At 36.3% G+C, this 18,408-nt stretch overlaps 1 protein-coding gene and 1 pseudogene across 5 annotated transcripts in view; one reads left to right on the top strand and one right to left on the bottom strand.

Moving 5' to 3' along the window:
* Positions 1–18,408, top strand: part of CCDC91 (coiled-coil domain containing 91) — a 280,530-nt gene that overhangs the window by 47,360 nt on the left and 214,762 nt on the right. For 2 of the 5 annotated variants that reach the window (XM_036299629.1, XM_036299630.1), the window contains exons 2-3: positions 9,144–9,186; positions 11,338–11,416. In XM_036299629.1, the coding sequence (XP_036155522.1) occupies positions 9,157–9,186; positions 11,338–11,416 (109 nt within the window). In that variant the 5' untranslated portion in view covers positions 9,144–9,156. Of the gene's footprint in view, positions 1–7,021; positions 7,046–9,143; positions 9,187–9,780; positions 9,872–11,337; positions 11,417–18,408 lie in introns of those variants that run through there. The other 3 variants (XM_036299631.1, XM_036299632.1, XM_036299628.1) reach the window with 3 other exon arrangements.
* Positions 4,657–8,308, bottom strand: LOC118650701 (annotated as a pseudogene).

The raw sequence follows: 18,408 nt of genomic DNA, 5'->3' as shown, positions 1-18,408 counted from the left end.
AGGATTTAGTGATAAAATATATGGAGTGAGAGGGAGTAGGAGGAGAAAATGATGACTCCAGGTTTTTGTCTTTGCCAAACTGTGTTGTAGATGGTAGCACCAATGGCTGAGCGAAGGAATCCTGGAGGAAGAGTAAATTTGAGGCTCATGGGAGATATCTTGAATTCATTTTTGGTTGTATTGAATTTGAGGCGCCTGTTAGTTTTAAATAGAAAGTATTCATTTCCCTGTTGGGTATATGGATCTGGAGCTCAAGAGATGGATCTGAACTAGAGATTCCTTAGTGTATATTTTAAATGAATCCAAAGGAGTGAATGAGGTAGTCCAGTGAGTGTATTTGAAGTGAGATAAAAAGAAGGGCTAGGTTGAAGCGCTTAGGGATGCCAAAATTTAAAGAGTAGGTAGAAGAACCTGCAAGGGAGATTGTAAAGAAGCAGTCAGAAAAGTAGGCAGAAAGGGGAAAAACTATGGTTGTCTTGCAAACCACAGGGGGAATGTTTTGAGAAGGAAAGACTGGTCAAATGCTGTTAGTGTTCAAATGAGACAAGGAATTGAAATTGTCTTTTTGCATTTAGTGAAAAGGAGGTAATTGGTTGCAGGCATGGGCTATAAGAATAGAACATTTATGATGTTGAGTTGTGAAAAGGAGAGGGTTGTGGTTGGAGAAGAATGTGAAGTGGAGGACAGTTTTGCTTTTGTTTTTGTTTTGTTTCATTTTTAAAGGTGTAGGACCTGGAGTGTGTTTCATTGTTAACAGGCAGGAACCAAATAAGTGGGAGAAGTTGAATATTTACGAGAGGGAACAAATCAGAGAGCCAAGTCTCTGAGAGTACAGATGGAGAAATTAGCTTTAAGTAGGTGAAGGGATCCCTGTTTCTTTGTAAGTGGAATAAAGTGGAATAGCTGGGTACAGATGCTGGTAACTATAATTTTGGTAGTAAGATGTTATTGGAATTCTCTTAAAATGCCTTCTGTTTTCTCAGTTTAGCAAGACTCTTGGTAATACACATCGATTACTGAAAACAATAGAAAGGTTGGAAGTCTGGGGATAGTTGAGAATCTTTGAAATAGTTTTTGTAGGATGAGAGAAAGAGATTTTAGAGAAAAAGTAGATGTGTGGTAGGCGGCACTGTGAATCTAGTTGAAAATGGGAAACATGAATTTTATAGTGAATTCTCTGATAGTTCCTAGCTGAAGACAGGTAATTGGATAGTGTTGGTGGATCTTGTAGGGAGCTATTATCGGTTGTCAATTGAGATACAGAATCAAGAGTCATAGAAAGCAGGAAAGTGGCTCTATTGTTAAAAGTTTAACATAAATGTGGCTTGGATTGAGGCTGAAAAGAAGTCTCCCACAAGTTCTCGTCTGAATTAAATTTACCCATCTGGTCACAGGCTAAAACACGTCTTCATTCTAAGAAAATGAAGTTTTTCTCTAGTGAGCTTCTCTTGTGGGAGATGGACTAGCGGTATAATATATTGTTTGTGGGCACAAAGTTCCCAGTGAGGAATCCAAAGAGCTTGTACTGTGCGTGCATGCTGACTTCTATATATTAATCTCACCCAAAAGACAACGTATGGATGTCTTGATCTTGTTGTTGTTGTTATTATAATTATTTTTCTTTTGGAAGGAAGTAAATAGAGAAACAGACTCTAGTATTTCTTCAATCTTATGTTCTTTTATGTCTTTTTTAAAATTTAAATTTTTTATTGTTTAAAGTATTACATAAGTCTCCTTTTTCCCGCATTGACCTCTCCCTGGCCAACCCTACCCCCCAGCATGTACTCTCCCCCTCCCTCTCACCATCCCCACCCTTTTGTGTCCATTGGTTTTGCTCATAGGCATGCATACAAGTCCTTTGGTTGATCTCTTATCCCCTCACACTCCCCTCCCCACCCCCCCCACCCCCCCCCCGCCTTCTCTCATAGGTTGGATAGTCTGTTTGATGCTTCTATGACTCTGGTTCTATTTTGGTTCCTCAGTTTATGTTGTTTATTATATTCCACAAATGAGTGAGATCATGTGATATTTATTTTTCTCTGACTGGCTTATTTTGCTTAGCATAATGCTCTCCAGTTCCATCCATGCTGTTGTAAATGGAAATAATTTATTCTTTTTTATAGCAGCATAGTATTATATTGTGTAGATGTACCACAGTTTTTATTTTTTTAAATTAAAAAAAAATTTCTTTATTGATTAAGGTATTACATATGTGTCCTTATCTCCCCATTGCCCCCCCACCCCCACTCATGCCCTCACCCCCCTGGTGTCTGTGTCCATTGGTTAGGCTTATATGCATGCATACAAGTCCTTTGGTTGATCTCTCTTCCTTATCCCCACCCTCCTCTACCTTCCCTCTGAGGTTTGACGGTCTGATTGATACTTCTCTATCTTTAGATCTGTTTTTATTCATCATTTTATGTTGTTTATTATATTCCACAAATGAGTGAAATTATGCTACTTATTGATGTTTCTTTTTCATACCTCTCAGCTTGCAAATGTGGAAGATCAGACTATACACCACCCCCTGTATCTCATATTACATACTTCATTGTTGTCTTACCTTCCCCAAATGGTTATAATTTTGGTACAATTAGTTATTTATTGTTTACATTATTATGGCTATTTAAATACTACTCACAGCTGAGAAATACAATATATAATGTGTACTTTTTCTGTCTATCATAGTATTTTCTCTTGTTTTCATTTGGTTAATTTTGTAATCACGAATTCAAGCCTAAGTTATTTAAAATTACCCTCATGATGGTAAAACACATGAGAAAGTCTATCAATTTCATTTGCTTGAATATATCTCCCAGGAGCTTCCTGATATGTTCCAGCGCAGACTGGTTGCTCATGATTCTTGTTACATAGATTTTATCTTGGGAGCTCACTTCACCATTATTTTGGAAGAATCCTCCCCCCTCCCCCTTTTCCCCCCACTTCAATTAGATCTCTTTCCTAATCCCATGTCTTCTTGTCTTATTCCTTTGGGTTACTCCATAGCTTTTTAAGAAAGTGTATTTGGGAAATAATTTTTTGAGAGTTTACAGATATGATTATGGTTTTATTTTTCATTGAATTATTTGTAGGTTTGGCTGATTATCTAATTCTGTGCTGTAAATAATTTCCCCGCACAATTTTAAAAACATTTCTCCTTTGCATTTCGCCTTCCAGTGATGTTGTGAAATCTATTGCCATATATATTTTATCCTTTAAATTAAACTTATTTTATCTTCCTAGAAGTTTGTAGGATGTTTCTTTTGTCCCTAGTGTGCCATAATGTGTTTTTTTTTTCTGTTTTCTTGGACACTTATGGGACTATTACATCTGAAAATCATATCCTTTGGTGTTTGAAAAGTTTCTTTGAATTATTTTGTTGATGATTTCTTCCCATTTGTTTTCTCTGTTCTGTCTTTATAGAATTCTTAGTAATTAGATATTGCATATTCTGGACTGGATCTTGTACATTTGTTAGGCTTTTACTCTGATTTTCTATTTTTTTCTTTTATACTTCTTTTTAAATGAAATTTCTTCAGCTTTATTTTTCACCCTGCAGTTTTTCATTTCTGCAGTTATCATTTTTTTCTTTTTTAACTTTTAATGATCTGACTCCTTTATTAAAGTGGCAAATATATCCACTCAAGCATTTATTAAACACTCCCCAAAGCCCAAAACTTTGATAGGCACCACAACCCCCTTTTTTATGCAGATATTTTAATTTCTTTTATTAGGATGATGATGATGAAAACATATAACATAATTTTCCATCTTTTTTCCCCATTATACTTCACATTCAGTATTATTCTGTATTAGTTTCAGGTGCACAACATAGTGGTTAGATAATCATATACTTTACAGAGTACTTCCCCTAATATTTCAAGTACTCCTCTCCCCAGCTCATACATAGCTATTACAATATTATTTTTTTTCTCCATTGACCTCTCTCCGGCCACTCCCACCCCCTAGCACATGCCCTCACCCCACTAGTGATTGGTAATGCTTATATTCATGCATACAAATCCTTTGGTTGATCTCTAACTCCCACCCAGTCCCCGCGCCCCCCCCCTCCCCCCCGCCTTCCCTCTGAGGTTTGACAGTTGGATGCTTCTCTGTCTCTGGATCTATTTTTGTTCATCGGTTTATGTTGTTCACTATATTCCACATATGAGTGAGGTCATGTGATATTTATCTTTCTCCAACTGGCTTATTTCGCTTAGCATAATGCTCTCCATGTCCATCCATGCTGTTGTAAATGATAAGAATTCCTTCTTTTTTACAGCAGCGTAGTCCATTGTGTAGATGTACCGCAGTTTTTTAATCCATCCGTGTGCTGATGGGCACTTAGGCTGTTTCCAAATCTTAGCTATTGTAAATAGTGCTGCTATTTACCACTCCTCACCGCCTGCCTGCTCGCTGCTCCTTGCTGCTCTGCTCTGCTTGCTGCTCTGCTTAGCTTTGCTGTGGAGGCAGTAGAGGCTCCTGCCATTGCCGCTGTGCTCGCCAGTGGTGAACCTGGCTTCTGGCTGAGCAGCGCTTCCCCTGTGGGAGCACACTGACCGCCAGGGGGAAGCTCCTGCGTTGAGTGTCTGCCCCCTAGTGGTCAGTGCCCATCAAAGTGATGGGTTGTTCTGGTTGTTCTGCCATAACAGTCGCTTAGGTTTTTATTATATAGATGGGTTCTGGGTTTCCTTCCTGGGAAAGCAAATCCTGGATTGCGCCATGGCCCTCAACAGTGGCTGACTTGCCTTCCTGTAGAGCAGGGTCACACAGGACACCCGGGGGCCCTTGGCCAAATCTTGGCTACTGCCAGATTTAGGGGGTGCATTTTTTTTCTTCCAAGGCTTGGATGATGTCTTCAGGAACTTCTCTCAATTATCTCACTTGTTCTCTTTTGTTTCTCCTGAAATGAAACCAGGAGTTTTCTGTGGCTGTTAGGAAAAGGCTAACTTCCACTTTTCCGTACAGAACTCATTTATGCTGGACCTTTAGATAAGTGAGAATTTTTTCAATCCATGTCATCACAACTACTTTGCCTTCTCCCACGGTCTCAGAGCCCAAAAGTGATGGTTTGAGGGATAATTCTTCCATCACAGACTCCAGCACTACGAATGTGATGGGTTTCCTTGGCTTCTCTGATTTTCTTCGCTTACTTGTTGGTGATGGTACTGTTACATCATCATAAAACCTCCAAGCTAAGGCCCATCTCATCGTCCGACCTTGACAGCATTTAGTGTAGGTGACTTTAGGAACCCCTTGTATTTGAAGTTCTTCCTTCATGGGAGCAAGGCTGCATTTCTTTCCCAGCATATAGCTATACCACCACAGTCTTTTTTTAAGTTGTATATTGTCATGGATGATCCTTTTAACAAACTCTAATTCGCCTCCTCTGCCATGATCTCTGTGATACCTCCTATATTTACTGAACTAGATGGAGGTCTTCAAGGATTTCAAGAGTTTACTCCCTGGGCTTCCATCTGATTGGCAAGAGGAGGATCGCACAGACAAAAGTCATAGGTTGTCTCAGATTCTTCTTTAAGAGCATCCATCAGAAGCATCTTCTGTGGTACTTTTACAGCTTTTATAAGATCAGATAAGTTATTCTATTCCACATTTTTCTTTGCATAGTTGAAGCACATGTCATCTACTTCTGTTGCAAGAAAATACCTGTCTCGGTATCTTCCAGTCCAGAGAATACATGTTTAATCTTTTGCAGGGATGAGGAGCTGTAAGTTCCTAGTTGCACAGATTCTGAGAGGGAATCTTGGATTTGTCTGCGACTGTTATTTTGAATCTCACCATTACCCAGCTTTCAGTGCCCCCATTCTGGAGCTTTTTGTGGATTCTATAATATAGATGTAATTCTCATTTTCTCACTGGTAGTTTAAGATTCAACTTCCTTGTAGTTACTTTCAAATTTTGCAGTTTTCTTATTGCCCATTCTCTTTGACCCTGTGTTATGAGGAAGCAAACAATCAGAAACTATTCTTTGCTATATTTTAAGAAAAGACTTTTGACAAGAGACTTGAAGAAATTGCATGTTCTTAATGTGCCATTTAAAATTTTCCATTAGGTCTATTGAAATAGATCTCAAATGTTCCCACCTGAAGCATTTAATGATGCTCCAATTAGATATATCACCTTAGGAAAATCTATCCTTCCACCTTGGATATATTTTCTTCTTTTTTATGGCTCTTTTATATCTCATATTATTTGTGTTTGCATACTTTTCTTACACTCTGCCCTTCCCCCGACACCTGACCATAACTACTTGAGGGCCTTGAGTGTTCTTCAGATTTGCCCAATAAAAATTTGTTACATTAAGTGTTGTATATATCTTGTTCTTGCAAAATATTAGCAATGTATTAAATACTGAGAATAGTAAAAGAAGGAATTAATACAACAGTGCAGCAAAGAGATTAAGTTCAGATATAAAGAAGTATGATAATTATTAAACTTGGATATTATGAAATCTTTCAATGTAGATACCTAATCATAACAAAATATAATATCTCTTATTTCCTAGATAGAGAAGAAAGAACTACATGATCTATCAATTTTTAATCAGGCTCATGATTCTATAATTTAGATGACATATATATTTGGTATTGCTATATTATATTTATATAGTAATGAGATATAATGTTAAGTGCCTAGAAATATTCCAAAAAGTTTATAAATGCACTTTAGATAAAATAATGTTTTAATGTATTAGAGAGACTAAATTCATAAAGAAGTCCATACTTGTAATTTTCCATTTAGAAACTAAGTTTGTGTGTGTGTATTTTGTAAAATTGATTTTTACAAATCAGTGCTGTAATTTTTTTTCCTCCTGATCTTTTAAATATTCTGCAGGAAACTATTTTAGGGTTTGAAACGAAATTATTCAGAGAAAGGTTATTGCTTTAAAATAATGTTTATTTTTCCGGTACTGTATTTTTAAGAAACTCATGACCCATTTGTCTTTTAAAGTGTATTAATATTTCTTTGAGAACAAAGTAGAGGAAGAATATCATCTGCATTTTAACATGTAGAAGTTGCTGAGGTATGGAACATCAGTGGTCACTAATATGTTCTTTCATAGAGCTAAATCAGTACTTAGGAAACTGATGGTATTTGGTTCATTACCACAGGCAAACGAAGCAGAAATGATTGTTAGGCATAGGTATTTGTTTTTGTTTTTAAATTTTCTGGCATCTTACAAATAATTTATTGGGATATGACTTATGAAAACACATAGAAGCATTACTCTAAAAATTCCATTCTTTTGAAACCATATTATTTGGGTACAGTGTTCATAGATGCTAAAAATATTTTTTAATTGTCTCCTGAGACTTGTGGGATACATGTGGAAAAGACAAACTTGGTGTTTATAGTTTGACTTGGTTAATTCTCTGTATCCATATCGCTCCACTTTCATAATTTCTTCATGAAAAAATGTAATCACATACAGATTTCTATTCGCTTGCAACACAAAATTAATGTGAATTCCATTGCAAACTAACCACCATCAAAAGTTTTGAAAGTCTGGTTTATATTTTTTAAGTGCAGTATGTGGATGACTTTCTTAGTTTTGATTTTTGGAAAAGTACATCTTTAAAAATATTTTCATCAGGTTGTTAAAATGTGGGTAATGGTGACAATACTGGTATCATATTTTGGTTAATTTAATGTTCTTTCTTTATATAATGTATTTTTGTCTACATACATTTTTTTAGTGCCGTTACCTCTGAGTTTCTATGAAAATAATTTTTTTGCTTATTAAAACAAAACAATCCTTGAGATTTTTTTACTGTTTATTTTTTACTGTATTTTATTTTTGAATGCATTAATATTAATATTTCAGTTAGAAGGCAAAGCATAGATATAGATAACCATGTTTATATAGACAACAGCCTCATCACTCAGAGCAAAATATCTTAGAAAATGCATTTAGAATTAATTACTGCTTAGTTTTAGCTATTTTTTTAATAATTGGAGAATATATTTTTTTGTAATAAATCCATCTTGTCTTATTGACTCAAGGAAACTAGAATGTTCCAAAAATGTATACACACTTTGAATAATTATTAATTCCAAGGTGTTAAATCTGTAAAGAAAGAAACATCAATTGAGCTATCAGCTGTTAAATGTGTATACATATATGTGGATATGTTCACTTTTGAAATATAGAAAAGGAAACACGTTATCGTTGGCCAGAGTATCACTTGCAGCTGCTGATTCACAATTTAATGTAAATTTGTTTTTTCATTTTAATGTATACCACCTATTACTTGTTTTACCTTTCTAGAACTTTTAGTTCTTTCATGATTTGTTAGATAAAAGCTTCTTTTATTTCTTTTTTTAAAGTCCAAGTACTCATGTTTTCTCCTTCTGTTTTTACTTATATACACTTAAGATAAAATAAAATGTGTTATCCTACTGATTGTCCTCTTACATTCCTTAAGGATAAAGGAGAGTGGAATTCTGAATATTCCCTTGTGTTTTTCTCTTCCCTGGTCTCCCATGAATACATGACTTGATTTATCTTGATCAGCCTAGTAACTTGCTCCACATTTTTCCAAAAGTGCAAAGCAGTTTCAGCTAAAAATACACATATCAAAATGCTCCAGAAGTTGTGGCCACAGCTCAAAAATGCTGATCAATTTTGAAAATCTAAATCAACCTCGGCCATGAAACCAAGGGAAGAACCTTTGTGGTGGGGGACAGATTTCCAAAAATTCACCACAGTCCTGTTCTTAGCTAGAGTTTGTGCTGATGTTGCCAGACAACTGAGGAATAGATGCAAAAAGCAGGAAGCATTATTGAATTGAGTCCTAGCGCCAATTTGGGAAAAGCAAATTAAAATGTAAAAGAATATTTTTCCACTCCTGGCATCTCAATGTAAAATGGCAAAATACATGGTTGCTGAAAAAGTCACAGAAATTACTAATTTTGCCAGAAAGACTAATTTTGCAAAAAAAAAGGTCTAGTCTTTTTAAGTTAAAAATGCATGCACACATAGTTAAAGAAGTTTTTTTTTTTTTAACCCAAATAAAATAGTCTTAATTTACAAATCAAACTGTATATACCTTTAAGTCAGAGAGTGTTTTGACATAATTGACTGTGTGTGGGCTTGTTTCAATGTCTTCTGTTATTTTCAGGTGCACTTGAACAATGGATGATGATGATTTTGGTGGTTTTGAGGTATGTGCTATTATTTACCTTAATTTTGCTTACGTAATTGTTTTAATTTTGTGAGATTACAGTGGAGTATTTACTGTTTTGAAAATGTATTATTTATCATTGGCATTCATGATCTTTTTCTTGATCATTTTGAATGTAACTTTAGAATAAAAAATGAAATCAAGGCAAATAAAAATATAGCCCCTCTGAAAGTTAAACTGATTTATTATTATTGAACATTTGGTCATGCCCATAGGAATGGTTTAAATTAAGATAATTAAGTGCTACTAGTAGAAACACTAGAGAAGGGGTTTTAAAAATTGTCAGCAGATGATTTTGTTGTGATACATGTCAGTTAGGAAATACTTGTGAGATGAGAGATGAGCCTTGAAGATCGGTCACATATTTGCATGTTTACACCTGTAATGAGTTAATTTGGACTATTATCTACATAGCCTTTTGGTGGCTTATACAACTAATTAGTATGTTTATGTTTGAGTATTCCTTCAGGTTTGACTTAGTATTTTGTAAGTGGAAATTGTTAGCTGAAGAAGCACTGTCTTTTCCTTAATCCTTTTCAGTGAGTGTTCATTTTATTGAAATATTTTGTAACCCAGTTATTTTTATGGAGCCAGTATAGTCTTGCAGGAAAATCTCTGGATTAAGAGGCAGGATGCCTGAGCTCAAGTCCTGGAACTACCATCAAGTGAGCTCTGTGATTTTTCTTTTTTTTAAGTAAGACTTTCACCTAGTTTGGAATTTGGTAGAATTAGATTGTTAAAAATAGAGAATGTAATTAATGACATTAACAGGAAATATAATATATTAAGTCTATATTCAATGTTCTGAATATCATGTAAGAATGGTATGAAATTTTTAGATGAGGATCATTTTCTGTCAATATGAAAATATTTAGAATATGAAAATATTTAGAATATGAACATACCTATTTTCCTCATTTCATCTAAAAGTATTTTTTTGTTTAGCACATTTGTATGTTTTCTATAATATTTTGGGTTTTGTTAGGTGATTGAATCTTACTTATGTTACAAAATGAAACATTTAAAATTTTGTTAAAATTTATTCTATTTTAAGGAAAATATATGTTTTAGATATAATATTAGTTTATTGTTTAGAAGTTGTCAGTTATTTGAAAGTTAAAATTTAGTATAGTCTCCTTTAGACCATGCTTGACTTATTATATTAGAAAAAAATTGATTTGATGGTGCTCCTTATAGTAAAATTTACACTTCAGTGTTATAGTCAGTGGATCTATTACTTTCAATATTATATAGGTACAATTTTAGCCAACCATTCCAATTTAATTGTGGTTATTAGGGTACTTTCTTACCACATCCTGTTGTAGAAATATGGAAGGTCTCTGTCCTTGTCATATAAACCATGGTCATTTTTCGTAGTTTGTAGAGAGTAGTAATTCTACACCATGTGTCTCCTGTGGTAGATTTTCCTAGTTGACTTCTCTTTCGCTGAGAACTCAATGAAGAATCTGAACTGACATTATGGTTCTTTTTTCAGTAATAATTTTACTGTGACCTGGACACTTAAAACAGAAAATGCTGTACTCTTACACATACCTTAACATTTTAGTAATTGTCCCATAGTTTTACAACTGTTTAATAGGAGGGCTTGTTAATTTAAAATGCCAGCTTTAGGACTTCTCTAAATGTTGAATAAGCATGTCCAGCTGGTAGATTATTAAAAAAAATATAGATGAATTCTATTTCTTTAGATGGATTTCTAATTAGCTCTTGTGTTAATGAAAAGGATTTGGTCTCTAGACTTTTAAAGAAAAATTACCTGTTTTTCTTACGTACATGATAAATGTGGTAAATTAGCTTAAAGTACATAGATATGAAGTTCACAAGTGGAAATGTGATTAAGGATATATAAAATAAAAGATTTATTGCCAGGAGATATATTTGAGTAAGTAAGGAAAATTTTTGCTTAAAGATAATAGAACATGAGTACTGGGGGTAGTGAGTATTGGGGGCTGGTAGTAATAAAGACTGAAAAGCAATTGAGTGTTCAGAGGGAATTTGAAGATGAGTGGTACATTACAGAGACTATGCTTGTAGAACCAGGAAGCTTGATTGCTTAAATAGCACTTCTATTTTCCAGGCATTCTAAAGTAATTTTGCCTTTGTTTTCTAGGCTGCAGAGATTTTTGATGGTGGAAGTGGTGAAACCCAAACTACATCTCCTGCTATTCCTTGGGCTGCTTTTCCTACAGGTATTAGTATACAATAACTCAGAATTTTTTTTTCTTATTTATACTGGAGGCCCGGGGCACAGCATTTGTGAATTGGGGAAAGTCCCTCAGCCTGGCCTGTGTTCTCTCGCAGGCTGGGACGCCTTGGGGGATGTCTGACTGCTGGCTTAGGCCCGCTCCCCAGCAATAGGACATCCCTTGAGAGGTCCTTAGCGCTACTGCGGAGGCAGGAGAGGCTCCTGCCATTGCCGCTGCGCTTGTCAGCCATGAGCCCAGCTTCTGGCTGAGTGGCGCTCCCCCTGAAGGAGCACACTGACCACCAGGGAGCAGCTCTTGCATTGAGCGTCTGCTCCCTGGTGGTCAGTGTGCGTCATAGTGACTGGTCGTTCTGCCATTCGGTTGATTTGCATATTAGGGTTTTATTATATAGGATTTTTGCCTTTTCTTTGGAAACTTCTTTCTACCTTTGCACTTGGCCTTCTGTGGTCTGAAATTGGAATGACCCAGACTTAATCTAGGTTTTTTCATAACAAATTATGAATTGCTGCAGTGGTGGCCTGAGACATGATTAAAAAAAATAATATCGCCGAAACCGGTTTGGCTCAGTGGATAGAGCGTCGGCCTGTGGACTGAAAGGTCCCGGGTTTGATTCCGGTCAAGGGCATGTACCTGGGTTGCGGGCACATCCCCAGTGGGAGATGTGCAGGAGGCAGCTGATCGATGTTTCTCTCTCATCGATGTTTCTGACTCTATCTCTCTCCCTTCCTCTCTGTAAAAAATCAATAAAATATAAAAAAAAAGAAAAAAAAATAATATCATGAGCATTAAATGAAATTAAATTACTACTTACATTTCCTAATTTATCCTAGTTTTAGGAAGGTAAGGTGCAAATAATTTTCTTAAGTTATCTAGTTCATTAATTAAAGACTTCTTTTTACTGTGGTGAAATACATGTAATGTAAAATTTATCATATTAACTATTTTAAGTGTACAGTTCACTATTGTTAACATACTCACATTGTTGTTCAACCAATCTGTAGAACTGTTTTATCTTGGAAAACTGAAACTATAGTAATGAAACAATAACTACTTATATTCTCTTTCTCTCAGTCCCTGGCAGCTACCATTCTACTTTCTATCTCTGTGAATATGACTATCCTACATATCTTATATAACTAGAATCATATAGTATTTGTCTTTTTGTGGCTGATTTATGTCACTTAGCGTAATGTCCTCAAGGTTCATTCGTATTGTTGCATGTGTCAGAATCCCCCCCTCCCCCCTTTATAAGCTTGAATAATACTACACTATATGTATAGTACACATTTTTTTATCCATTCATCTTGTTGGTGGACTCTTGCTTCCTTTGACTATTTAAATAATTCTGTTATGAGCATGGGTGAACTACTTTGTGTTTTTAAAATATCATTCTAGCTTTGCTGGTAGGGTTCAGTGATTGAGCATTGACTATGAACCAGAAGGTCATGGTTTGATTCCCGGCCAAGGCACAAAAAGCCAGGTTTTAGGCTTGATCCCCAGTCGGGGGCATGCAGGAAACAGCCAATTGATGATTCTCTCTCATCATTGTTGTTTCTATCTATCCTTCCATCTCCCTTCCTCTCTCTTAAATCAATAATAAAAGTTTTTTAAAAAACATAACATATCATTCTATTGGATCCATGATGGTGGTAGAGTAAGTGGAAATTACACTCACCTCCTCCCAGCATCAAATTGAGATTACTACTAAATTATAGAACAGTCCACCTGAATAACCAACTGAAGACTAGATGAACAAGTCTTATAACTAAGGGCATACAGAAGAAGCCACATCGAGACTAATAAGAAAGACAGGGACATGAAAAGGGCTTGCCCTGCACCCATGTACAGTGGTTGAGAATCTGGAGGGATGTCTCAGCTGCAGAGCACCCCACTGAGTAGTGAGGAGTCTCCACTTCATGCCAGGCTCCCCTACCCAGATCATCAGAGTCAGGAAGAGGATCCCAAGTAGCATCTGACTGTGAAAACCAATGGGGATTCTGTTCGCAAAGGAGAGATGGGAGTGTTCTAGGAACCCAGGCAGCTTCTTAAAGGGCCAGCACACAAATTGCCTTTGTGGGCACTTATCTGGGACTCTGGTGAAGGTACAGTAGCTCAGAGGAGACTAGAGTGTTACAGGGAGAGATTGGTTGTGTGGCTTTGGGGAGAGAGCTGAAGAAATAGCCATCATTGTCCTTATGCTGAGTCTCTCTCCCACACCACCTACAGATGCCATTATTCCTGGATCAGCACTCCACTGCATATGGTATTGGCCTGGGGAGATCCACTGGCCCCAACTCCTAAACTCCCTGTGTTCCTGCCTTGCCAAGCTTGTGTCCTGTGGAGAAATCAGCTAGCTGCGAGCAGGATGGGCTTGCTGTAGTCATTTTTGGAAGGCTCTCAAATAGGTCCAGGCAGATTCAGGGGGTTACAGAAATGTACAGGAAGAAATCAAGGTGTGTGATTCTGGGGCAAGTGTCATTTTTTTAATCCTGCATGCCCCAACTAGTGCCACTGTTTCTGTGCAGAGCCCTGCCTCCACACAGCCAAATCTTAATCTGTTTTATCTTGATGAACTCTATTGGCCTCACCCTGATGACTCCCCAAAACCATGCTCCACCACAAAGGTCTACAGGCCCAAGTTGGGTGGTGGCTGGCCTTGGTGTACTCTGAGGTTTTTGCTGAGTGTGCACAGACACAGTACTTTCACTGAGTTTGAATCTGTATCAACCTGGTGAACAATACTTGCCCCTAACTTGTGACCTCAAACCTGCCTCATGCCAATTGTGTACTGATGTGGGATTGTTAATGGCTGAGTCAAATAGGCAGCTGTCAGGTGGAGCCAGATCTTGGGGTGCCTTGGGCCTTTTGCTAATCTGCCTCAGGCTCACTAATGGTGTACACTGGCCTTGGTATACATCTTGTTCCTTCCCACACTCACCCAGGCCCAAAACAGGCAGCCAACATCCATGGATTGCTTTGTGGCTCCTAACAGGTATACCCCAGGGCCACTCATGGGCAGTATCTGACATTGACCTGCACTGGAGTCTCTCCCAAGAGACCTGAGAATCAACATACCAAGTGGCTGGTTTGAGACTTCATCAGAGCATGACCTGATTAGCTGCATAAGTGGCCCACCCAAAGGGAGATCTCAGCAGACATCAGAACCTGCTAGGGAGAATTCATGTTTGGGGGTAACCTCCCTGCACAGCAGCTTGTACACTGTGGTTGTTTGAGGTCAATCCTCATAGGCAACATAAGGGTCAACCCCACCACAGATGGGCCAACAGTAATCAAGACTAAACTATAATAGGTGGGCTTACCTAACCCCCACAAGGGATATTTTCTTGTAATTGATTTCTAGTTTGATACCATTATGCTTAAGTGATCAGGGAGACTGCATCACTGAGCCTACAGGACACCTACTACATAAGGCCACCTTACCAAGACTAGGAGTCATAACAGGCCTTCTGTACTTAATATACAGAAGAAACACAGAGAGCTAGCCAAAATGGGGGACAAAGAAATATGTCCTAAATGAAAAACAGGAGAAATTCACAGAAAAAGAACTAAACTAAATGGAGGCAATCTACCGGAGACAGAGTTCAAAATAATAGTTATAAGAATGCTCTAGGAACTTAGAACTTCAACAGCATAAAAAGAACATAGAAACCACAAAAAATAACTAGTCAGAAATGAAGACTATAATATTTGAAGTGTAGCATACACTAGAAGGAATTAGCAGATTAGATGAAGCAGAGGCTTGAATCAGCAAATTGAAATACAAGGTAGCAAAAAGCACCTAATTTTAAAAGAATTAAAATAATGAGGATTGTTTAAGAGATCTCTGGGACAATATCAAGCATAATAGGAATACCAGAAAAAGAAGAGAGAGAGCAAGGTATCAAGAATTATTTGAAGAAATAATGACTGAAAACTTCCCTAACCTGGTGAAGGAAAAACACACACACATGTCCAGGAAGTGCAGAGAGTCCCAAACAAGTAAACCCAAAGAGGCCCACACCAAGATGCATCATAACTAAAATGGCAGTGGTTTAAAGACAAAGTGAGGATCTTAAAAGGAACAAGAGAAAAATAGTTAACTATAAGGGAGTTCCAGTAAGACTTTCAGCTAATTTCTTAAAAGAAACATTTCAGGCCAAAAGAGATTAGCATGAAATATTCAAAGTGGTGAAAACAAGGACCTACAAACAAGATTACTCTACCCAACAAGGCTATCATTTAAAATTGAAGGAGAAATAAAGAGCTTTCCAGACCAAAATAGTAAGTAAGTAAGCAAATAAATAAATAAATGGTAATAGCATTTATCACCACCAAATCAGTATTACAGGAAATGTTAAAGGGATTTTTTTTAAGAAGAAAAAAAGTGGGGTGCATAAATATGTAAAAAAAAAATGACCATACATACATACCACTAATCATACACACAAATTCTGGTGTAGCAATACTTCTATCAGACAAAATGGACTTTAATACAAAGGCTGTAATAAGAGACAATGAAGGACATTACATAATGATAATGTGATCATTCCAAACAAAAGGATGTAAGCCTTGTAAGCATTTCTGCACTCATAATAGGAGCACCTAAATATATAAAGCAAATATTAATGGACATAATGGGAGAGATCAGCAGTAATATAATCATAGTAAGGTACTTTTATCACCACATTGGCATCAATGGATAGATCTTCCAGACAAAATCAACAAGGAAACAGTGGCCTCAAATCACACTGTAGACCAGATGGATTTAATTGATATTTCAAAGCATTTCACCCCAAAATATCAGAATATACATTCTTTTCAAGTGCACATGGAGCATTTTTCAGGATATACTACAAGTTATGCCACAAAATAAGTCTCAGTAAATTTAAGAGGATTGAAATCATATCAAGCATCTTCTCTGACCATAACGGTATGACACTAGAAATCAATTACAAGAAAAAAAATGAGAAACACACAAGCACATGGACATTTAATATCATGCCACTAAACAGTGATGGGTTAACATGAGATCGATGAAGAAATTAAAAGATACCTTGAAACAATTGAAAATGAAAACACAACCCTAAATCAGTGGTATACAGCAAAAGCAGTCTTAAGAGGGAAATTTGTAGCAATGTAGGCCTACCTCAAGAAACAAGGAAAATATCAAGTAAATAATCTTACCTTTATACCTAAAGAAACTAGAAAAAGAACAAGCAAAGCCTAAAGAGAATAGAAGGAAGAAAATAATAAGAATTAGAGCAGAATAAATGAAATAGAGTCTAAATAACAATACAAATGACCAATGAGCTGGTTCTTTGAAAAGAAAAAAAATTCTCAAAATATTAGGAAACCAAATTCAACAACCCTTGAAAAAGATTATACATTGTGATCAAATGAGATTTATTTCTGGGATGCAAGGTTGCTACAATATCCTCAAATCAATTAATGTGATGCACCACATGAAAAATGAAGGATAAATATCATATGGTCAACCCTGGCCAGTTTTGCTTAGTGGTTAAAGCATAGGCCCACTGACTGAAGGGTCACGGATTCCATTGTGGTCAAGGGTACTCAGGCTCGATCCCTGGCCCTGGTCGGGGTACATGCAGGAGGCAGCTAGTCAGTGTGTCTCTCTCTCAGCTGATGTTTCTCTCTCTGTCTCTCCCCCTCCCTTCCACTCTTTCTAAATATCAATGGAAAAAATATCCTAGGCTGAGGATTAACAACAACAAAATAATATGATCACATCAATAGATGCAGAAAAAGCATTTGACAAAATCCAGCACCCATTTATGACAAAAACTATCAGTAAAGTGAGAATAAAGTAATGACACTTCAAAATAATAAAGGCCATCTATGACAAACCCATAGCTGACATGTTATCAGTATGTCTCCCATTTCTACATGCCTTAGAGGGCAAAAACTATGTTTTGAATCTTTTTGAATCCTAAGTACCTAGCTTTGTGCCTTGTTCATAAACAATGCACAGTAGTTTTTCTTTATTTTTTATTTTTATTTTTTAAATATATTTTATTGATTTTTTACAGAGAGGAAGGGAGAGGGATAGAGAGCTAGAAACATCGATGAGAGAGAAACATCGATCAGCCACCTCCTGCACACCTCCTACTAGGGATGTGCCCACAACCAAGGCACATGCCTCTGACCGGAATCAAACCTGGGACCCTTCAGTCCGCAGGCCGACGCTCTATCCACTGAGCCAAACCGGTTAGGGCAGTAGTTTTTCTTTATTGTTAATAAAACAAATTTACTTTAAAGTAATTTTTTTTATTATTTTAAATTCTTTGGAGGCAAGTAGTCTTTCAGTCACAAGTTAGAGAAAGGCAAACCTAAATGTTACTTAAGAAATATAATTTGGAAAGCTTAAAGAATTACTCAAAGATGGCTAAGAAGCTATTTTTTTCTAGGTCTCAGTTACCTTTCATGGTCATTCCCAATTTAGACAACTGAACTGGAAATAATTATTAACAAGAGTTGTCACAGAGTCTAAATAAAAGAGAATAGCTGTTTTCCTGGTTGTTTTTTTTTTTCTTTTTCTGTGTGTGTGTGTGTGTGTGTGTGTGTGTTTAGTATCTTTCCTGGTCCTACTGTGTGTCACCTAGGAATAGTATAAGATAGTAGAGGTTAGACTAAAGTTTAATTCAAAGTATTGGGGTCTAAAAGCAATAATATTAGTATCTATATATTTTGCCTCTCTTTCTGTTTATTTTTCTAAACATTTTTTAAAGGAAAATTATTTCAGGTTTTGCATAGCATTTATATCAGTAAGTTTTTGAGTTGAGACCTCATGGGACTATACTTTTTGTAAGAAAGATTTTTATTTTTTGCTAAGAAATTTCTTTTTACATCATTTTTAAATAATTTTCTATCTTTTATTATAAATTTTCCTAAGACTGTTAAAGCTATCCTTTTTAGGAAACTAACTTCAAAATGAATGTCTATCTTCTGATACA

This window comes from Myotis myotis, unplaced genomic scaffold (genome assembly GCF_014108235.1).
Source record: "Myotis myotis isolate mMyoMyo1 unplaced genomic scaffold, mMyoMyo1.p scaffold_m19_p_3, whole genome shotgun sequence".
In the NCBI taxonomy this organism is placed as follows: domain Eukaryota; kingdom Metazoa; phylum Chordata; class Mammalia; order Chiroptera; family Vespertilionidae; genus Myotis; species Myotis myotis.
The sequence above is the reverse complement of the archived record's forward strand: the minus strand, read 5'-3'. Positions and strand labels throughout refer to the sequence as shown.